We start from the raw sequence: 24,130 nt of genomic DNA on the forward strand, positions 1-24,130 counted from the left end.
AAATCTGCCACACTATTGTGAGCGCTTTTATTTTGGAGGTGAAAGCAACAAAGTTGACTCGGAGGACGTGGGCAGCTTGGTTCCCTGGAGGTGACAAATTATAGTATAAAGCTAAAAAAACGCAAAGATTTTACTTGATCTCTCTCCATGCTGGAGAGTTTTTGATAATTGGGCCCCTTTTTTCACTTTTTTTTATAAAACAAACAAAAAAACAAAAAAAAACAAAGATAGTTTGGTGGGCTTAAAATTCACTCCTATAGTAAAACTCTTTTCCAGGTAACATATGTAACATTTAAAGGGATATGAAACTCCATTTTTTTTGAGTGTCTGTGATTCAGACAGAGCATACAATTTTATAAAAAAAAGTTTCCAATTTACTTCTATTATCACATTTGCTTTGTTCCCATGATATTCTGTGTTGAAGAGATACCTAGGTAGGCATCTGGAGCACTACATGGTAGGAAATAGTGCTGCCCTCTAGTGCTCTTGTAAATAGATAACATTCTTGCAAAACTATTGCCATACATGTGCATGCGTCTGAGCTTACATCTCTGCTTTTCAACAAAAGATAGCAAAAAAAACAAGGACAATTTGATAATAAACGTAAGTTAAAAAGTTGTTTAAAATGGCTTGATCTATGTAATCATGAAAGAAAATGTTTATTGCTCTGAATTTTTATTTATTTTATTTTAGGGACACTCCTTAAAATGACCCTAAAATATTAACAGTATCAAAGAATGGAACTGTGGTCGAGACAAAAAGATGACTATTTAGATATTCTGTAATAATCATTAGATAAGATTGTAATACTTCTGTGAAATTAATTTAAAATATTACAGTAGTTACTAGATATTTTAAATATACAATTTACGAGAATTCAGTCAGACTTCAGTAAATTTCGCTGAGAAAAATTTCCATAATTTAAAAATTCAAACTGCATCATGGGAATTAAAGCTTTAAAGAAACAGTAAAGTCAGAGTAATTATTTTATGATTCCAATAGAGAAAGCAATTTTAACCCTTTCATGACAGGGTCATGATGTCTACATCGGAACAACATTCCGATGTAGACAAATTGAAATCCTGCGATCGTGCACGCGATTGCGAGATTTCAATAATAGTAACGGGTCAGGGGGCGTCCCTATGATGCTAGGCACGCCCTCCAGACCACGATCACATCCAGGAAGCGCCGTCGGCTTCAAGACGGCCAAACGGCTATGACGTATTTCATCCTAATGGCGCTAAAGCCCAGTGCCATTTGGATGGAATACAACGCCATAACAACGATAAAAAGTTAAACAACTTTTCAATTTGCTTCGTTTTCTTGTTCTAAAGCATACTTAGGTAGCCTCAGAAGCAGCAGTGCATGAGCGGGATGTGGCTGCACATATATACTCTTGTGATAAGCTCACCAGATGTTTTCAGCTAGTAGCACATTGCTCATTCTCTTTGTATCCTTTGTTGAAAAAGCAGCAAAGTAAATTGAAAAGCTTATTATAAATTGTATGCTCTATCTGTATTATGAAACATTTTGGGTTTCATGTCCCTTTAAATCAAAATACATCCCTTTTTAAGCCAATTATATTTTTTTCTGTGAATATCTACATAAAATATTAAAACAGAAAAAAGGATTGATTGCCCTGTACTGTACTACTTGTAAAGGGACATTCCCAGCCAAACCTGATATGCTCTGATGCATTTTTATTTAATTTAAAAGAGAAGATTTTGTGCAATATACTTGTATGGGGGGGGGGGGAAACATCCATTAAAAGTTGTGTTTTCAGTGAGAGCTTCTACTGTGCTTGTGCACATAATGCATATCTAGAAAGGCTGTGTGTACCAGCATTTGTTTGTATCTCTCACTGAAGTGTATTTAAATTTTGGCTGGAAAGTGCCTTTAAAGGGACAGTCTACACTAAAATTGTTATTGTTTAAAAAGTTAAATAACGCCTTTACTACCCATTCCCCAGCTTTGCACAACCAACATTGTTATTTTAATATACTTTATAACATTTAAACCTCTGCCTGTTTCTAAGGCTCTTTAGACAGCCTCTTATCACATGCTTTTGTATTTGCTTTTTACAACAGGAGACTGTTAGTTCATGTGGGCCATATAAATAACATTGTTTTCATGCCTGTGGAGTTATTTAAGATTTTGCACAACACAGTACTAATTGCAAGTCAATAGATAATAGTCATGTGACTAGGGGGCTGTCAAGAACAAGGTAATCACAAAGGTAAAAAGTATATTAATGTAACTGTGTTGGTTATGCAAAACTGGGGAATGGGTAATAAAGGGATTATCTATCTTTTAAAACAATAACAATTCTATTGTAGACTGTCCCTTAAAGCATTTCTAATGCATACGTAATTTTTACATATGACCACCCACCTTTTTCCTTTTGTTTATTTAGCTACTTGTTCATCTGCTTTTTCTCTGCCTTTTTCTCATCCTTTTGACTGACAGCATCCAAGGCCTTTTCTTGCCCTCTGGGCAATGTGTATTTGCTGGATTATATCACATTATGTTCCTTCCGCTTTCATAATTCTATAGCGTTATCTCTCTCTCTCTCTCTCTCTCTCTGATATTCGTGTGTTTCTCCATGTTTAAAAGGCTTGTGAATGCTTTTAGGTCACTTGATAGCTATTTAAAAAAAAAAAAAAAAAAAAAAAAGCTGTGAATTTTGGCAGATGGCCCGAACTACTGAGCTTTATATTAGAGCACCCTCAAACCTGCTGTGCAATGTTTAAAGGGACAGTACCCTCAAAATTAAATCCTCATAAAGATTGTAATGATGTGCTATGAGGAATTGTTCTTTCATTTGTTTATTTTACCTGCTTTGCCAACCGGGTTAAAGAGACGACAGTGTTTTTATCTTTAATGTGTTATCTATTTTACCTGCTGGATTGTAATTATTATTGTTATTATTATTATTATTAATAAAGGGACACTGAACCCAAATTTTTTCTTTCGTGATTCAGATAGAGCATGCAATTTTAAGCAACTTTCTAATTTACTCCTATTATCAATGTTTCTTCATTCTCTTGCTATCTTTATTGGAAAAAGAAGGCATCTAAGCGTTTTTTCTTTGTTCAGAACACTGAACAGCAGTTTTTGATTGGTGGATGAATTTATCCACCAATCAGCAAGGACAACCTAGGTTGTTCACCAAAAATGGGCCGGCATCTAAACTTACATTCTTGCATTTCAAATAAAGATACCAAGCGAATAAAGAAAATGTGATAATAGGAGTAAATTAGAAAGTTGCTTAAAATGTCATGCTCTATCTGAATCACAAAAGAAAAAATTTGGGTTCAGTGTCCCTATAATATTATTATTATTATTATTATTATTATTATTATTATTATTATTATTATTATTATTATTATTATTAATAATACATTTTATTTTTCAATTTAAAATAGCTTCTTTTGCATGTTTAAATGGACAGTTATGTTGAAAATGTCAATACTGCAGCTTTAGCTGTAGTAAAGCTATGTAACAGGCAGCAGTGGAAATTTACCTCCCAAAGTGGGTGGAAGAAAGCCCAGCCCATTTGTAAAGGGTGTCCCTGAAACTGCTTTAAATATAATGAACTTTTATCAGCTGCTAGCCTGAGCACATTGTCCCTTTTAACTCTGAAAATTTAGAGACTGGAGTGGATCCTGTACGAATCTGAATTATGACAGTCAATATTCTACACAGTGATTGCTTGATAAGTTCAGAAACTCCTTTATAGCTGCCAGTAATGGCTGCAAAACAAAAACCAAGATAAAAAGTACTATAAAAGGTATGTCCCTGTACTGCAAAACAGCACAATTGTAACTTTTTTTTTTTTTTTGTATAGATCTTTTACAAAATAGTGCATTATTGCTGATATATTTTTTATATATCTTTTAGCCACGTGAATATGTAAAGCTACTATTTATGCAATGGATATAATAAGAATTAACAAAGCCGTTGACCAATATATTTTTCTTCCCTTCATAGCAAGACCAACTTTATACCTGGGCTGCTGTTAGTCAACCTACTCACTCTTTGGATTACTTAGAGGGGCGGTTTCCACGGAGACTACAGACAGCATGGCCACCTGCACAATCAGAAACAGAAACGGGTAAGGCTGCTATTTTTATCAGTATACACCTTTGTAGTGTATGTGTGTGTGTATGTATACTTGTGTGTGTGTGTGTATATATATATATATATTTCTTTCTAAGTACCCCTAACATTAGCATGTAATTATTACAAGTTTTAAAAACTCCCCACAGAAATACAACCATTCATGCCTATCACAGGTTATTGTAAAAATTGCTTTGGAACTGAATAAAAGTTAGGGCAGTAGATCTGTTTATAGGGATATGAAACCCATTTTGTTCTTTTTAATGATTCATATAGAGCATGCAACTTTATAATTTACTCCTGTTATTAATTTTTCTTTGTTCTCTTGGTATCTTTATTTAAAAAATGCTGAAATGTACGCTTAGGAGTCGGCTCATTTTTGGTTCAGTACCCTGGGAAGCGCTTGCTGATTGAAGGCTACGTTTAGCTACCAATCGGCAAGCACTACCCAGGTGCTGAACCAAAAATTGGCCAGCTCCTAAGCTTTACATTCCTGCTTTTCAAATAAAGATACCAAGAGAATGATGAAAAATTGATAATAGCAGTAAGTTAGAAAGTTGCTTAAAATTGCACGTTCTATCTGAATTATGAAAGAAAAAATGCGGGTTTCATATCCCTTTAAAAACCTAATAAAATCCTCCATAAATAACACTCCATATGTAGCACATTTTAGAAATACAAAACACATACTAATTAAAGGGACTGTGAGTGTTTTTTCTCCCCTTTTAATGATTTATGTTACCTGCTGGACTGTTGGAAATTGTTTACAAACATCTTTCACCTTTATTTTATCATTTTAAATAGCAGATTTTGCCAGTTGTATCCCCATGTATACTAAACATTTCAGTAACTGGTTATAGAAAAACTTTGTATACATAAAGATTTAGATTAATTCATGCCCCCAGAGGGGTTGTGACAGAGAGAAACTAATGTTCATTTTCTATTGTTCTCACGAAGAAAAGCAAATTAAGTCTGCTTTCCCTATAAATTCAGCCCATTTTATTGGGTTGTGATTTCAATTAGCAGAAACAGCTATTTCATACACACAAAATTATCATACAGTTTAAACCCTGCATGTGGTATAGCAAGTCATTGTAAACACATTTAGGGTAAAACAATTTTCTTTTACACTCTCCCTTTAAAGGAACATTTTTATGAACCATACATACAAAAAAAAGAATGTATAAATAATGCCCTTTAATACACATTATGGCAACAAAAAAAAAATGTTATGCTCTAATTCATTAGCGCTTGCAAATTTAGCATAACTGACCATAGCTTATTGTATTTAACCCCTGTGAACCCTGTTGCGGTTTCCAAGCAGGAAACCGCCTGTGACTGTTACAAAGCGGGACTGCCGCTCCTGATTGGCTTAACGGCCATGTTTAATTATGTTGTTTTATTTGTATTAGAATGTCTCTTAAAGCAAACAAAGGAGTACTAATATATAACCTTCAGAAATTATAATTATGTAAATAGTATTCATGATACCATATATTTATATTTATGAAACCGTTTCATACACCTTTTTATCGGACTTATTTTTCTACTTGTGGTTGGCTTTGCGTGCTTTAATTTGACACAGTTTGATTACTTTTATTTGGCTCTCATTCTTTTTAACATTTGGTATATTTTATATGGTTGATTTCATCATGGCACACTGTAATATTTTATTAATACACTCTACCTGGCATCTTTCAAAGTGCAATGTTCACACAGTAATGCTCATTACTAGGCACATTTCATGTTAGTAATTACCTGGCACATTTCCTGTGGCACAGTTTATCTGAAGTTCAATATATGTGTTCCATTTTCTTACCGTTTGAGACCAGGGCTATTTTTACATTTCTGCTGTGTTTAGCTGTAATTTTCCTCTTACTCATTTACTGTACTGTTTACTGTTCTTCTTTTTTTTTATATTAGCGATAGTTACATTTTAACACTGTTATCTGTCAGGAATCCATAAACAACCCTTCACATGTATACTGTGTATTTTTTTTAAAGAAGACAACCTAAGGTATTAAACTTGGGGTATTTTGACTCTCTTCATGTAACCATTTTACCACCAATCTATGCCAAAGTTTTGGGGGGGAGGAAAGTGGTGATTTTTTGACAAAATAGCAATTTAAGAATACATTTACTGAGAACGTTAAGGGTTACTGCCAAATAACACCCCAATATCTGTTCAGCAATATCTCCTGAGTAAAGTGATACCACCCATGTATAGGTTTGTCGGGTTCTCTGGGGGCTAAAAGGCCTTATTTTTAGGGGGCGCATTCCAGTTTTTCAACTTGGAATTTTCACATCTGTCATCATGCACCCATGTCCTATTTGGGACATTTCTGAAGCTGGCCAATGTAATTTACCCCCATAAAACCATATATACACCCTAGGGTATTTCAAATGCTGGTATTTTAACACTTTCCATGCACTAATTCAACCACCATTCTTTGTCAAACTTGTTTTGGTTAGTCATTTGTTTGTTATTTTTCACACACATTGTAATTTAGACATGGATTCTCAGTTCCTGTTATGTGTTACTGACAAAAAAACACCTCAATATGTCTTCAACAATATCTCCTGAGTACAGTGATACCACCTATGCATAGGTTTGTTGGTTTGTTTGTGGGGTGCAATGCCAAACTACCGACGTGTTTGTGATTTATTTTTTTTCACATTTACCATATCTTCTTTGCCTATCTTCTTTTTGGTGGTCTTTTTTACATACCCCACTTTATTTGTTTGCCATGAATGTGCATATATTTGAAAAGTTGACACCCCAATGTATTGTATATGGAGTTTTTTTATGCCTTTGATGCAACCGTTTTAGCCAAAAAAAATTGGAGAAAGTGTATGATGGTAATTTTTCAATTTACATTTTTACACACACATTGCTTTTTGACTATGATTTAGGAGAGCCTGTTGTAAGTTATTGCAAGAAAACACTTCAAGTTGTTTTCTGCAAGACCCCTGAGTACACCCATACCCCCCATGCATAGGTTTGACAGGGGTTTTGGTAAAATACAGCACCAAATTTAGAACTTATAAAAAATAGAACAGTGAAATTTAAAATTCTGGCACAGTAAAAGTAAAAAAAAACTCAGTAACAGTAAACATAACCGACCCCCCCCCCCCCAAAAAAAAAAACACACAACGGCAAATGTAAAAATTATTTTTTTAACATTTTTTACCAGTGTGTGATACCACTTGAAGCAGTCCCCAATGCAGAGTCCAGGCTGTCCAGGGCAATCAGGACAGTTAAATGTGGTATCCTTTCTCTACCCCCTCTTGGTACAGACTCTGCTTTTTTTTCTGAGGATTTTTGCTTCGCAACGGTAGGGGCGATTTTGAAAATAAAATGGCCGAAATGACCTGGAGCTAAAACTGTAAAAAAGTCAGTTTCTTTTTGGGTTTTTCTTTTTTGAACAATGCAATCTGCATTAAGTAAATTGCAACCTTTTTGTACCAGGCCGTTGTCTTCCGCATAATTAGGTAGGGCTGCAGCAGCTGATCTGCTAGTTCAACCCCACCCATATGCCGGTTATAAGCCTTGATGCACACTGGCTTCATTGTGCTCTCTGCTCTGCCACGTACAGAGACTTCCACAGTCCTCTCTGTGTGGATGGTGGTAAGAAGGTACACATCCTTCTTGTCTCTGTACTTAACTGCCAACAGCTCCTCTTGGCGCAGAGCTGAGGTCTCCCCCCTTCGTAGCCGGGTGCGTGCAAGTTGTCCTGGAGAACCTGCGCGGTTCTTTCAAATTGTACCGCAAGCTACTGTATAAAAACAATACAGTAGCTTGAACAAAAGGACACTTGTATAAAAAATGTCTCCATACAAGTGGTACCCTTTGTTCATCAGGGGTAAAATCAGGTCCCAGACAATCTTGCCAGTGGTTCCCATATGTTCTGGGCAGCCTGGAGGGTCAAGGTGGATATCCTTTCCCTCGTACACTCGGAAGGCCTGAGTATACCCAGTCTCGCTCTCACAGAGCTCATACACCTTAACTCCATACCTGGAGCGCTTGGAAGGAATATAATGCTTGAATCCCAGCCTTCCCTTACACTTCATGAGGGATTCATTCACGCATATATTCCTTCCAGGTGTATAAGCCTCTGCAAACCTGCAGTAAAGTGGAAAATCAGGGGGCGGATTTTATACAGCCTGTCAAACTGGGGATGCTCCCTAGGGGGCACAGGCTGTTGTCGCTGAAGTGCATAAAATGAAGAATCATTTCATACCTCTTCCTCAACATACTCTGGGAGAAAATGGTGGTAGAACAATTTTTTTAATTCTGGCACATCGATGGGGGCCCATTGCTGCTTTGCCAAAAAAGTGATGGGCATATAAATTAGTTTTAGCGACAATGTTCCCCAATACATCCTCACCCAGAAACACCTCCATAAACTGTTGGGGGCTAAATCCTGCAACATCCACATTGATTCCAGGATTTGCAGTGAAGGGTGGGATATCTGGCCTCTGGTGATGAGGCGTTACCCACTCTTCAGCAGCAATGGGAGCTGGAGCAACAGTCTCCTTCTGGCAGGGGGGCTAGCAGCCGCAGATACATCCAGAGGTGTAACTAGAAGCCTCAGGACCCCGGTGCAAGAATCCATGAAGCCCCCCCCCCCCCCAACTTGCAATACATACATATAAATAAATTAATTAATTTAAAAAAATATATATATATATATATATATTATTATCAGGTATTTGTAGAGCGTCAACAGATTCCGCAGTGCTTTAAACAGTCGGTGTACAGGATAGCTTTTGTAGGGGTCAAGTGGGTAGAGGGCCCTGCCGGGAGTTTCACTGTTGTAGTCGGCTCTTATGAAGCGATTTGTAAACAGCTGGGTCCATAGGCTTACATTCTAAGGGGTTCAAGGGGAAAGCAATGGAGTTAGGAAAGGTTAGTGTTGGTTGTATGCATCCCTGAATAGTAGAGTTTTTAGGGAGTGCTTTAAGCTGTTAAAACTAGGGGAGAGTCTTATGGAGCGAGGCAGGGAATTCCACAAGATGGGGGGGGGGAGACACATACATACACACATACGCACCCACACATTCACACACACACAGACGCACTATTACTTACACTTACAATCTACAAGCTACACACTGTTGTTCAGCCAACCTAAAGAGACCACTAATAGCAGACACAATCTCACAATTGATGTTGAAGAGGGTTACACATTTAAGAACTTATTTATTTAGATGAGGCTCCAGCAGTATTATTAAAGGTTACATTTTATGGTTTGGTGGCAGTTAAAATTGCCAGAATAGCTCTATGGTTAAAACACTGGGTAGACCTGGTGAGTCGGTAGGCTGTGATTTAGTGCAATATATATATATATATATATATACCTTGAATAAATTGAATGGTCATATGTAGTAATTGAAGTGTTAATAATCTGGGTGTGAGACTCACACCCAGATTAATAACACTTCACTTACTACATATGACCATTCAAGGTATATATTACCCTAAATCACAGCCCACTGACTCACTAGGTCTAGTACCTACACAAACAATTTAGACACACTTTAAGCCCCCCATCTACCTATTAACCCCATATAACCTGTGCCAAGCAGGCCACTCACCCTCTACCTCGTACTCTGGGAGCTGACAGTGGGTGAGTGCTCTCTCAGTAGTTTGGGCATAGTACACTATCTTTGCAAGAGAACACCCAGAGGTAGAAACAGACCAGGGGGGCACAGTGGCACCCGGGCAGCATGCGTAAAGAGTGAGACTGTCACAGAGAGACAGACTTTCATCAAGAGAGAGAGTGGAAGGGATTCGGGAGATTTTCTCCCAGCCAGAGCCAACACGACACGGCCCCCCGTGTACACCCCCAACCCTCCCCTCAGCCTGAACTCACCGTGGCTGCCAGAGTCCAGACGTCTTCACAGTCAACTTCTCTGGTCTCCGTCTCACTACCGCGCGCTAGCCTGAAGACTCCCAGACCAGTTTCAGTGCCACTCGACTCCTGCTACTGACTAGGCTGCACATGCAGTCACGAGGAGATTGATGAGATACACTGTGCTGCCGTGTGCAGCCAGTCAGTCAGGTCCGGAGGAGGCAGATTCTCTAACATATCTGCACGGCAGTGCGCGCCAAAATGGGAAGATCCAGGGTCTTGGGCCCCCCTGTGGGAGGGACCTGCTGGGCCCGGTCGCAATGGCATCTCTTGCATCACCGGTAGTTCCTCCCCGGATACATCACTATAAGTTAAGACTGTATCTAATGATGTATCTGAGCATATGGCAGGGTCAAAATTGGGGTCTGAGACAGATATAGAGGCGTTTGACTCTGACGCAAGGATGGCATACGCCTCCTCAGCACTATTTTTCTGTGACATGATTTATTTTTATCTGTCACAGAAAAAAAAAATTACTAAAAAAAAATTACTAAAAAATAAAAAAATCAACACAAAATTAAAATTAACTAAATTTACTAAATGGCTCTGAAAAGAACCTTTGGGTCTCAAATCTCTCACTCTCACCCTCTTTAATTTTTTTTAAATTTGTTATTTTACTAAGTGCCTCGACCCACCGAGGCACTAAGCACACTTACAGAGCATCAGACGCCTGCCAGGTGGCTTCCGATGCTCTGCCTGCTCGAGTGGAGTGAAACCGGAAGTGATCGACCAAAATGGAGTGATCAAAACGGAGCCCAGCAGTCAGGAACAGTATTGCAGGATGCCTCAACATTGAGGCATCGCTGCAATATGGTTTGAGCGGCTGGAAGCGATATTGATCGCTTCCAGCGCTCAGATTACCTGAGGACGCGTCAGGCACGTCCTTGGTCCTTAAAGGGACACTGAACCCAATTTTTTTCTGTTGTGACTCAAATATAGCATGCAATTTGAAGCAACTTTCTAATTTACTCCTATTATCAATGTTTCTTTGTTCTCTTGCTATCTTTATTTGAAAAGAAGGCATCTAAGCTTTTTTCTTTGTTCAGAACTCTGGACAGCAGTTTTTGATTGATTGGATGAATTTATCCACCAATCAGCAAGGACAACCTAGGTTGTTCACCAAAAGCGGGCCGGCATCTAAACTTACATTCTTGCATTTCAAATAAAGATACCAAGAGAATAAAGAAAATTTGATAATAGGAGTAAATTAGAAAGTTGCTTAAAATTGCATGCTCTATCTGAATCACGAAAGAAAAAATTTGAGTTCAGTGTCCCTTTAACTGACACCCTTTGTAGAGTGCCTGACATGTCCTCTGTCGGCAAGGGGTTAAAGGGATATGAAACCCAAATTTTTTCTTTCATAAATGCAACTTTCTAATTTACTCCTTTTATCATTTTTTTTTCCTGTTCTCTTGGTCTCTTTATTTAAAAAAGCAAGAATGTAAAACTTTGGAGATGGGCAGTTTTTGGTTCAGTACCTGGGTAGCGCCTACTGATTGGTGGCTACATTTAGATACCAATTAGCAAGCACTACCTAGATGCTGAACGAAAAATGGACCGGCTCCTAAGCTTGCATTCTTGATTTTTCAAAAAAAGATACCAAGAAGAATGAAGAAAAATTGATAATAGAAATAATTTAGAAAGTTGCTTAAAATTGCCTGCCTGCTCTGTCTGAATCATGAAAGTTTAATTTTGACTACACTATCCCTTTAATGTAAATATTATTTTATATTGACAAGCGAGCCCTAGACTATCCATTGGCTATATGGCAAAATATGTAATGTTTATTGTAATAGCATTGGTTCTGAGTGCATATATGTTTTTAATCCTACCACAAGATTTTACTAACATAATATACACGGCACTACTATATAGTTTAGTAAAGTGATTAATCTCGGACAGGGATGGTCAACTGGCTGGCGACCCATAAGCCTTACGCACCCCTCTGAATTCATTATTTTTTTCCGCCTCAAAAAAAAAATACAATACAATACTTGCAATAGTTTTTGTTTTCTAGAAAAAGCTGACCTAAAAATGTGTGTATTGTGGTCTTCTGGTGGGTGCGATCTGAAGGGGCATTCTTCTATTATTCTTGTAGCCGTAAATTTTATATGCGGCCCATGTGTTAGGGAACTGGAGGTCACTGATCTAAAGCAACATAAGTAAATATATGAATGGCTACTGCACAATGTTAAAGGGAAATTAAAATGATCCTTGTGAATTAGTATCTCTTAGGGTTAGAAAAATACATATTCTCTCATGTCAATGCAGTGATTTCTCTTTGCTTGTACTCAATTTACATATCATTAACCATAAACCTTTGCTCTAGGTCTATGGGAAAACATGCAGATGAACTATACAATCAAGGAATTGTGTGTCCTTATGAGGGGTTTTGTTTTTCCCCCCACTCACTCTGATTCAAAAATTGTGATAATGTAATGTATGGACTATTCTAGAGACTCAAAATAAAAAAAAAATCTTCATAACTATTTCACTTATTCAGCGCAAAACTATTGTGTTTTGACCCGATTAAAAGGCAATTTTAGTCATAATTGAACTTTCATGATTTAGAAAGGACATGCAATTTTAAAACAACTTACCAATTTACTTTTATCATCAAATTTGCTTTGTTCTCTTGGTATTCTTTGTTGAAAGCTAAACCTAGGTAGGCTCATAGGCTGATTTCTAAGCCCTTCACAAGCGCCTCTTATCTCTGCATTTTATTAGTTTTTCACAGCTAGACAGCACTAGTTTGTGTACCATATAGATAATTATGCTCACTCCGAAGGAGTTATTTATGAGTCAGCACTGATTGGCTAAAATGCAAGTCTGTCAAACGAACTGAATTAAGGGGGCAGTTTCCAGAGGCTTAGATACAAGGTAATCACAGAGGTAAAATGTATATTAATATAACCGTTTTGGTTATGCAAACTTGGGGAATGGATAATAAAGGGATTATCTATTGTTTTAAAAAATAACAATTCTGGAGTAGACTGCCTCTTTAAATAAATCTTGTTTGGACATGTATTAAAGCATTAGTGATTGGTGAGATGATTCGCCCAATACATTCAATGCTTCTTCAGGTTCCTAGATAATGTTTTGAGCATTATATCAACGTACTCTTTTGAAATAACAACATTCCTGGTGTGTAGTTCTTTTATGATGCTAGCAAAATGCATGTCTATACTCTTGTTATTTTTTGACATATTGCGTTTTAAATTAATCAGTGAATCATTTAAATATTTCTCTTTCTTTTTGATAGGGGGCTACTAGATTTTTATTAGATTTAATTTATCTGATTCTTTTATTGACCCCTGTCAGCAGGAAGATTTTCAACTTCCTTTATGCAATTCTAATCTGTAGTCATAGACTAGGGTGAAAGGTGACTGACCTTTTGTTGTTGAGATGGAGGAGGGAAGAGGGTAATATTTTATTTATTTATAAAATATTTTACCAGAAAGGATACATTGAGATTTCTCTTGTTTTCAAGTATGTCCTGGGTCCACAAAACATTGCATTGATACAATAGGGTACAATAAAATTAAAAAACAATAATACAAGATATAAGCAAAAATTTAACATGGAACAGGTAGGATATATATAATCAACCATGACAGGTGCATTCTGTTTTGAGATATGTAGAGAGGGATCTCTTAAAGGATGTTAGGCTTGGGGAAGGTTTGAAAGTTTGCGGGAGGTCGCTCCATAACTGTGGTGCTCTGTAGGAAAAGGAGGATCGAGCTGCTCTCTTTTTGAATTGTGGCAAGTTAAATAATGTGCTGGTACTGGATCGGAGGTTATAGGAGGTGGGAATAGCCGGGAAGAGCATTCTGCTCAGGTAGGGTGGGAGCTTTTTAGAAAAGCTCTTAAACACAAGGCAGGAAAGATGGAGGGTGCATCTGGATTCCAGCGACAGCCAGTTTAGTTCTTTTAGCATGTCACAATGGTGGGTCCTGTAGTTACATTGTAGCACAAAGCGGCAGAACGAGTTATACAATGTATTAAGTTTATTAAGGTGAGTTTGCGGTGCAGGTGCTTATACTACGTCCCCGTAATCCATGATAGGCATCAGCATTTGCTGTACAATCTTTTCCTTTACTGTAGGGCTGAGGCAAGATTTGTTTCTGTACAGGGCATCTAGTTTTGGATAAAGTTTAGATGCAAGTTTTTCTTTGTGGAGGTGAAAAGAAAGATTAGGATCTAACAACATACCCAAGTATTTGAAAGAGTGGACTGCGGTCAGCGTGCAATTGGATTTTGTTTTGATGCGTAGATGGGAATTTTTGTAATTTGTGTAATTTAGGACCCGTTCCAAAGATCATTGTGACTGTTTTGTCAGTGTTTAGGAAGACTTTGTTTTTCGGGATCCACTTTTCTACCTCTGTGAACTGGTCTTGGAGCACTGCTTCAAGCTGCGGCAGATCAGATTTGTTTGCATAGATTACTGTGTCGTCTGCATACATGTGTACAGTTGAGGATTTGCAGACATTAGGCAGATCATTTATAAATAATGTGAATAGTAGGGGTCCGAGAATGGAACCTTGGGGAACACCACACGTGACTGGGAGAGGGAGGGAGTCACTGTTAGAAACAGAGACATATTGTGATTGATCCGATACATATGACCGAAACCAGGTTAACGGACGATCAGCAATACCAGAGTATTTTAGTTTGAGCAGTAGTATGTCGTGGTCTACTGTGTCAAAGGCCTTTTCAAAATAGCAGAAAAAGGAAAATAGCTCCATTTAGGTCTCCTTGTTCCATGCCAGTTTGGATGATGTTGCAAACGTTTAGGAGGGCAGTTGTAGTGGAGTGATTTGGGCGAAACCCTGATTGATCAGGGGTCAGATAGTTAGAAAGTTGTTAATACTCGCATAATTGCATATGGACGCATTTTTCTAAGATATTTGACAATACTGGGAACAATGATATAGGGTGATAGTTAGAAACCAAGGTTAACTCCCCACTTTTATGAATAGGCACTACTCATGCAGATTTCCAGAGTTTGGGTATGTATCCAGACATCATGGATTCGTTAATTAGGGTCGTGACAGGCTTAGCAATTGCCGGCGCACTGAGCTTCAACAGCATTGCTGGGATTTGATTAGGTCCAGACTGGTTTTTCATTTTTAGATTATTAAGATGTTTCTTAATGACATTGATGGGTACAGGTCTAAAATTGAACTTCTCTATATTGGATCTTTGCTGTTTTAGTGGGGCCTGATCCAAATTTGTAGTTTCAGGATGCGTGCCATTTATTAGTTTGTCAATCAGGGTGGTGGAGCATCCGACAAAATAATTGTTAAAGGCATTTGCTACTTCTAAGGGGGGTTGCAGGGTTTGGTTATCCACATTGGCAGTGGAGGGTTGGGAGTGGATTGGTGGATTTTGTAAGTTATTTATGAGTTTCCAAAACTTTCTAGGGTTAGATATGTTATAGATGGTGCCTGCTCCTTTTTTTGTTTGTGTGGACACTTTTTCTCTATCAGTCTTTTTTTTTTCTTTTTTTATTCTTGCTTTTACTTATTTGACTTGTATTTTTCTGACCTTTCATTTTCAACTGTATGAGTAATAAGGAAAAAGTGGTCTCCAATGATACAAGAAAGTCTTCTTTATTTCAATATATGCAGTAGACAACTAACAGGTCACAACGTTTGGTGCATGGCATCACATGATTAAGGGGAACCACCCTGAAACGTTGTGACCTGTTAGTTGTCTACTGCATGTATTGAAATAAAAAAGACTTTCTTGTATCTTTGGAGACCACTTTTTCCTTATTACTCCTATTGATTGGTGAGTTGGGCAGTTCTCACTGTGGGACTCTGAGTGGAGCTGTGCTGATTTACATTTGTGCTTTTTTGGATTTTCATCTGTATGATCACAGGTATTATAATGTTTGTAAATAAACAACCACATACACACAAAAAGAAAGAAATGAAAAATTGATAAAATTAGTCGTTTATTGGGTGTTTTTTTATACAGTAGAAATTGGTTATTAATATGAAAAGTATTCCAGCTTACTGGTCTCTTAAAAGAAAAATAAATGCTGAATGACTGAAACATCAAGCAATGCCTATTCTGTACGATTTGCAATAATGAATGTAATAATTGTGTCAACTGTTTCTCAGCTTTGTGGATTAGCCTGTGTACATTCCTGAGAAATACTGTTAGTGTTTGCATATTAAATAAGCAGTTCTTTCATACATTTTTTAACATTTTTGGTTTTTGAGCAGAATTATAGTACTTAAAAATGATTTTTTATTTTTATTGAAATTATATCCTGGTATGTAAGTGGCAACAGTTATTAAAACAAAATCTACTCATTTGAACAAGGTTGTAACTAGATTTATGAAGAATGTTGAGCTTCTGTATGTTGCCATACAGATATTGCTGACTGTTGAACAAATTTGCAGAGCATACAAATTTATAAACAACCTTCTATTATCTAATTTCCTTTGTTCTTTTTGTATCCTTTAGTGAAAAGTATACCTAGGTAGAGCTTAAGAGCAATGTGTTCAACTAGCTTCCAGTAGTGCATGTCTTCTCCTTCAACAAAGGATAAATCGGAAAGTTATTACTCAGAATCCAAAGCTTAAAGGGACACTGAACCCACATTTTTTCTTTCGTGATTCAGATAGAGCATGAAATTTTAAACAACTTTCTAATTTACTCCTATTATCATTTATTTGTTCTCTTGCTATCTTTATTTGAAAAAGAAGGCATCTAAGCTTTTTTTTATTAGTTTAGACTCTGGACAGCACTTTTTTATTGGTGGATGAATTTATCCACCAATCGGCAAGAATAACCCAGGTTGTTCACCAAAAATGGGCCGGCGTCTAAACTTACATTCCTCCATTTCAAATAAAGATACCAAGAGAATGAAGAAAATTTGATAATAGGAGTAAATAAGAAAGTTGCTTAAAATGTCATGCTCTATCTGAATCACAAAAGAAAAAATGTGGGTTCAGTGTCCCTTTAATGACTTGTTACTGGGCCTTGCACCCCCACTAGTCAATTAGGGAAATTGATTTGTAATACAATTAAAAAATAAAACATTTTCGAGAGTATAATAGTGGGTTATCACCATGTGTTAAACTATCCATCAATTTTTTTGCCATCTATTTCATGGTGTCTTAAGCAGAGACCTAGCCTAGGTGCATTTCCACTCATAATTAATGTATGTAAATGTTTCTATCACAAACTGTGGTTTAATTCCATAATAAGCTATAGTTGCCCTATTAGAAATATTCGACCCCTTGCACCAAAATGCCCAGATTGTACAGGCCCTGCACCTTTCACTCAGTCCTGGGCAATATTTGTGAAATAGAGAGAGGTGTCAATCTGTAAAATAGTTTCCACCCCCCCCCCCAGGATGAAAAATTAGTTTATCCATCTACTTTACTATATATACTGTCTATAAATTGTCTGACATGATACCAAAACCATTCCCTTAAGCATCCCTAGGCCTATCCATCATATTCTACTAATTCATTTAAATTTCTCCTGCAGAAATGTTTGTTCTGTAACATTGTTTAGACTTTTTTTTTTGTTTTGCAAATTAATAAGTTACTCTCTGTTTATGGCGTTCAGTTAGTTATGACACTGGATATAATACAGCTGAAATGCAACTTTAAAATAATAGTTAAAAAATATTATTTATATGTATAGTGCCACAAAATTCTGTAGTGCTGGGAACAAAGGTAGGAGTATACAATGACAAACAGTTTTGGTAAGATACAAAACATAAAAGACGAAACAAATCCAGGGATAGGCAAGGTGTCCGTACGCGGACACTGGTGTCCGTGACTGGCCTTTGCTGTGTTTGACACCTGTTTTGCGGAGGAGAAAGAGGAGTAGATCAGATGAATGCTGGTCCTCGCACCTCCTTGACCCAAGAGGGGCCATGCTTAGTAGCGGGGAAGAAGCAAGCTGCCTGCAGTCAACTAACCGTGAGTCGTGACCCATCCCAATTCCTTGATCTGTGCGGTAGCGTGGTGCTGGTGTCTGTGTGTAGAAGACCGCTGCCTACTCTGACAAACCTAACGTAAGTAACCAACCATGATGATCATGCAATTAACATCAAGGTTGGTGGGATTAGTCAGGAGTTGCAGACTCTCAATATAACCAAAAAAATAAATAAAAGGTAATACCACAAGCAGTCTTTATATAAATGTTATTTTAAACTTGTTTGATTAGATGACTAATTTGTACTTGTGGAACTAGACCAGGGGCATCCAACGTGCAGCCCATTTGAGAGCAAAGTGTTGCTCTCCTGACTTATAGAAACATAGAATATGTCGGCAGATAGGAAGCATTCAGCCTATCTAGTCTGCCCAATTTTCTGAATACTTTCATTAGTTCCTGGTCTTATCTTATATCTAGTATAACCTTATGCCTATCCCAGGCATGTTTAAACTACTTCACTGTCTCTACCACTTCTGCTGGATGGCTATTCCACCATGTATCCACTATACTCTCTGTAAAGAGAGTGTTTTTTTATGTTTTTAATTTGAAATGTACCTTGATGTCCTTCACCAACGTCAGTACTTTGGAAAATGTCCACCACAGCCTTGGTCCGTGCCTATCCCTGAACAAATCTAGCACAGGAGGAAGAAGGCCCTGCTCCAGAGAGCTTACATTCTACAGGTTGAGGGTGCAGAGACATAAGATTTGGGGTAGCTTATCACATGAACTGTAGTTGCAGCAGCAAGTCAAGGTAGTTTGATTTATTTTGGTTAGCATGAACAGAGGAGAGAAGGTAAGGTATATAGTACAGGACCAGATTGGGAAAAAAATAGGCCCGGGCATTTAAATGCGGAGCAGCCCACATCAGTTAGACTTCAATCAGCTAGGTAGCCATAATAGACCAGATCTCTCATTCCGCAACCCAGACAGAAAATTTACTTTCTGCTTTACAAAATAGGCAGCCTGTAACAGCTTTCCTATTGTTACCCATATTAATAGAGGATGGGGCCTCTATATAGCAGCAAGGCCCACATAAGAGCAAGGCCCACTGGACATTTGCCCTATATGCCCTATGGCCAGTCCGGGCCTGATAGTGGGTATGTATAGGTGGGTTTTCAAAGAGTGCTTGAAGCTATAACTTTTCTAATATATCCGGTGTCAGAACTAATTCAATACCAGAAACAGAGGGTAATTTTGCACGTATTTTTTATTTTTAGCAGTTCACTAATGATATCACAACTATATTAAAGGGACATTAAACCCCTTTTTTTTTCTATATTTAGATAGATATCAAATTTAAAAATGTTTCTAATTGTCTTAATTTATCAAATTTGCGTTGTTCTCCTGTTATTCTTTGTTGAAGAGATATCCAGATAGGTAGCCTGCACAGGTCTGCAAAACTACATGACAGGAAATACTGCTGCCATGTAGTGTTCTTATAACATTGTTGCAAAACTGATGCTATATAGTGCGGATGACACGTGCACACTCTTATACTTGCCTTCCTGCTTTTCAACAAAGGATAACAAGAAAACAAAGAAGATTTGATAATAGAAGTAAATTGGAAAGTTGTTTTAAAATTGTATGTTCTATCCGAACCACAACATTTTTGGGTTTTATATCTCTTTAGACTAGTGCCTTGGGTACTCGTGCACTGTCATTTGTCCTGTGGCCAAAACTCTTTACACTAGGGTTATTTTTATGGTTTATGTCAATGTAGATAATAAAGATTAAATATAGAAATAATGGCCCTGTTATCTAATTTTAAACAAATGGTCAAGTAAAATCAGCCCCAGCAGCTTTAGGTTCTAAATTAGGCTGTGCTAATGAGCATGGTTGTTAGTAACTCTATTTTACACATCCTATAACAAGCATATGTGGTTATGTTATTAAAGGGACACTGAACCCACGTTTTTTCTTTCATGATTCAGATAGAGCGTGTCATTTTAAGCAACTTTCTAATTTTTTTCTTATCAATTTTTCTTCATTCTCTTGCTATCTTTATTTGAAAGGCAGGAATGAAAGCTTTGGAGCCGGCCTATTTTTTGTTCAGTACCCTGGATAGGGCTTGCTGATTGGTGCCTGTATTTAGCCATCCAATCAGCAAGCGCAACCCAGGTTCTCAACCTAAAATGGGCCGGCTCTAAAGCTTTTATTCCTGCTTTTTCAAATAAAGATAGCAAAAGAATGAAGAAAATTGATAATCAAAATAAATTAGAAAGCTGCTTAAAATTGCATGTTCTATCTGAATCATAAAACCTCAATTTTTTTTTTATGATTTAGAGCATACAATTTTAAACAACTTCATAATTTAATTCCATTATCACATTTTCAGCAGCATTATATGGAGGGTGTCACCCAGGTGCGGTCCGCACCCCCTAATGATGCCACTATCACAGACCACGGCTATTTTCAGCATTTGTTTAAAGTGAATGTCAATTTTGATGCTAAAGTGCTGGTTTTTAAAAATTCGATTAAAAACAGGGGCACTTTAATTCATCAAAATTTACATTTCACTCCTGTTTAGAAAAAAAAACGTACCTTTTAATCTTCACGGCAGCTCTTGCTTCCTCCACCCGTCACAAAGCCTCTTCCTGGGTCTAAAATGAGGTATCCGGCTTCCTCCAATCACGGCGTTGAATCAGACACTGATTCCCCTGGGGGGGGAAGCTGTGATTGGAGGATGACCTATCCATCATTTCTGACATGCGAAATGGCTTGCAACGACCGAAGGAAGCTGGAGCTGCTGTGAAGATTAAAAGGTAACTTTTTTTTTTCTCAACACGAGTGAAATGTAAATTTTGATGAATTAAAGTGGCCCTGTTTTTAATCAAATTTTTAAAAAACGGGCACTTTAGCATCAAAATTGACATTCACTTTAATTATTTAGTAACTAATTGCACCTTTTTGTACTCTAGTATATTTTTATCTGATAGTTGCTTATCTTGAAGTTTTGTGTTTTAACTGTTGAGTTTTATGCTAAGTATCCAAGCTAAACACACATTTTTTTCGTTTTTTGAAGATGTAGGATAAAGTGAAGTCCTATAAAAAGCAATATGAAGTATAACTTTTATCATACAAATGTTATGTCAGTATAGCATGCGTAAAATTTAGATGTGCATGGGTGACAAATTAGTTTCAGATACTTTCAAATGGTTGGTTCTTCTGAATTTCGTCCATGCAGATTTTCGGTTCAAACGAATATTTGATTTGGATTTGTTACCATTTCCTATGGGAACAGCTAATATAGACAATATTAACAGAAGTCTTACATTATAAAATGTGAACGATTAAAATAACCTATTTTCAATGTTAAAAGTACATACAACTCCTAAATGACTAAAATCTTGCATTTAGTGCCTGACCAGCTGTCCCTAACATCAGTCATTGGTAATACTATAGCAGGATTAGACAGGGGATGATGAACAAATGAATGGTCAGACACCCTGTCCATCATTACACACAAGGAAGTTTATTAACCAAACAATATACCTCCCTCCCCCCATTCCTGCACCTTTTTTTTGTGCTAAATGGCATGAATGATCAAACTAATCGTTTTTGTCAAACAATAATTTAGTTTTTCATCCAATTATGTTTTCGGCTGTTCGTATATAAAAATGACTCAACAAATCGGCAAAGTATAATCACGAATGCACATCTCTACTTAAAACGTATGTTGAGATGTCAGATGAATGCAGGTTCCATCAGTAGCCTTTAAAAGGACATTTAAAGTCTAAATTTAAAACTTTTTGTTATTCAAAGTGAAAACTTTTCAATTTATTTCTGGTATGCTACGCTGAAGCCTAGCTCTTTTGCATAAGAGCATACTGAAGTAGGAACAGAAGCACTAAAGGTCAGCAGTGTTTGCTCTTTTTCATATGTCAAACATTGTTGCAAACATTGTTACAAAATTTTAACAATGAATACAAAAAGAAAAATGTAAATATGATGATAACAAAATGGAATATTTTTTTAAAAAAAAACTTGTACTCATTTACTGTAAGGATGTTTTTATAAACCCCAATTTAAAGGTATAGGAAAGTCCAAATTAAACTTGCATGATTCAGATAGAGTATGTCATTTTAAAGGGACAGTCAAGTCCAAAAAAACCTTTCATGTTTCAAATAGGGCATGTAAATTTAAACAACTTTCCAGTTTACTTTTATCACCAATTTTGCTTTCTCTTGGTATCCTTAGTTGAAAGCTAAACCTAGGAGGTTCATATGCTAATTTCTTAGACCTTGAAGGCCGCCTCTAATCTAAATGCATTTTGATAGTTTTTCACCACTAGTTAGTTCACGTGTTTCATATAGATAACATTGAGCTCATGCACGTGAATTTACCATGGAGACCGCTCTGATTGGCTAAAATGCAAGTCTGTCAAAAGAACTGAAATAAGCGGGCAGTCTGCTGAGGCTTAAATACAAGGTAATTACAGAGGTAAAACGTGTATAATTATAAAAACTGGGGAATTGGTAATTAAGGGATTATCTATCTTTTTTAAAACAACAACAATTCTGGTGTTGACTGTCCCTTTAAGACACCTTTTTAAATTCACTTCTATTTTTAAATGTACTTCGTTCTCTTGGCATCTCTTGTTTAAAAAAAGAATACACACATATCCTACACTAGTGTGGGAGCTAGCTGCTGATTGGTGCCTGCACACATTTGTCTCTTGTGAATGGCTAACTAGCTTTTTTTCATCTAGCTGCTAGTAGTGCAATGATGTTTCTTCATCAAAAGATAACACAAGAATGAAGCAAATTTGATAATATAAGTAAATTGAAAAGTTGTTTAACCCCTTAACGACCGAGGACGTGCAGGGTACGTCCTCAAAAAAAAGGCAGTTAACGCCTGAGGACGTACCCTGCACGTCCTCGGTGTGGAAAGCAGCTGGAAGCGATCCTGCTCGCTTCCAGCTGCTTTCCGGTTATTGCAGTGATGCCTCGATATGGAGGCATCCTGCAATAACTCTAGATGGCCATCCGATGCAGAGAGAGCCACTCTGTGGCCCTCTCTGCACCGGACATCGATGGCCGGTATCGTTGGTGGGTGGGAGCCGACTTGGGAGGCGGGTGGGCGGCCATCAATGGGCCGGGTAATGTAGAGGGGGGCGGGATCGGGGGCAGGGCCGATGGGGGCGCGTGCGTGCACGGGGGCGGCGGGCGGGCGCGTGCACAGGGCGGGAGCGGGTGGGAACGCTACACTACAGAAAATAGAACTGTGTATAAAAGTTTGAGAAAGGGGTATTTTAATTTGAAAAAAAATATAAATCAAAGGTATCTAGGAGGGGGTGGGGGTTGGTCTTTGGTGGGGCAGGGAGCTACACTACAGAAAAGGGGAAAAATAAAAAAATCAGCAATTTTATTCTAAACTGGGTACTGGCAGACAGCTGCCAGTACCCAAGATGGCGGCCATTAAGACAGAGGGGGAGAGTTAGAGAGCTGTTTGGTGGAGGATCAGTCAGGTTGGGGGCTAAAGGGGGGTCCTACAGAGCAGCATATGTAAATATGCCTTTTCTTTTTTTTAAAAAAAGCCCAAATATAGCTTTTATTTTAGTACTGGCAGTTTCTGCCAGTACTTAAGATGGCGGGGACAATTGTGGGGTGGGGGAGGGAAGAGAGCTGTTTGGGAGGGATCAGGGGGTCTGATGTTTCAGGTGGGAGGCTAAGCTCTACACTAAAGCTAAAATTAACCCTGCAAGCTCCCTACAAGCTACCTAATTAACCCCTTCACTGCTAGCCATAATACGTGTGATGCGCATTTAGCGGCCTAAGTACCAAAAAGCAACGCCAAAGCCATATGTGTCTGCTATTTCTGAACAAAGGGGATCACAGAGAAAAATTTACAACCATTTATGCCATAATTGCACAAGCTGTTTGTAAATAATTTCAGTGAGAAACAAAAAGTTTGTGAAAAAGGGAACTTTTTTTTTTATTTGATCGCATTTGGCGGTGAAATGGTGGCATGAAATATACCAAAATGGGCCTAGATCAATACTTTGGGTTGTCTGCTACACTAGACTAAAGCTAAAATTAACCCTACAAGCTCCCTAATTAACCCCTGCACTGCTGGGCATAATACACGTGTGGTGCGCAGCGGCATTTAGCGGCCTTCTAATTGCCAAAAAG

At 37.6% G+C, this 24,130-nt stretch overlaps 1 protein-coding gene across 1 annotated transcript in view; it reads left to right on the forward strand.

Annotated features, from left to right (window-relative positions):
• The window catches only part of LOC128657840 (formin-2-like), a 213,456-nt gene that overhangs the window by 57,255 nt on the left and 132,071 nt on the right, over window positions 1–24,130 (forward strand). Inside the window, exon 3 of the mRNA XM_053712262.1 lies at window positions 3,991–4,114. Coding sequence (XP_053568237.1) covers window positions 3,991–4,114 — 124 coding nt within the window. The remainder of the gene's footprint in view (window positions 1–3,990; window positions 4,115–24,130) is intronic.

This window comes from Bombina bombina, chromosome 4 (assembly GCF_027579735.1).
Source record: "Bombina bombina isolate aBomBom1 chromosome 4, aBomBom1.pri, whole genome shotgun sequence".
Taxonomy (NCBI): domain Eukaryota; kingdom Metazoa; phylum Chordata; class Amphibia; order Anura; family Bombinatoridae; genus Bombina; species Bombina bombina.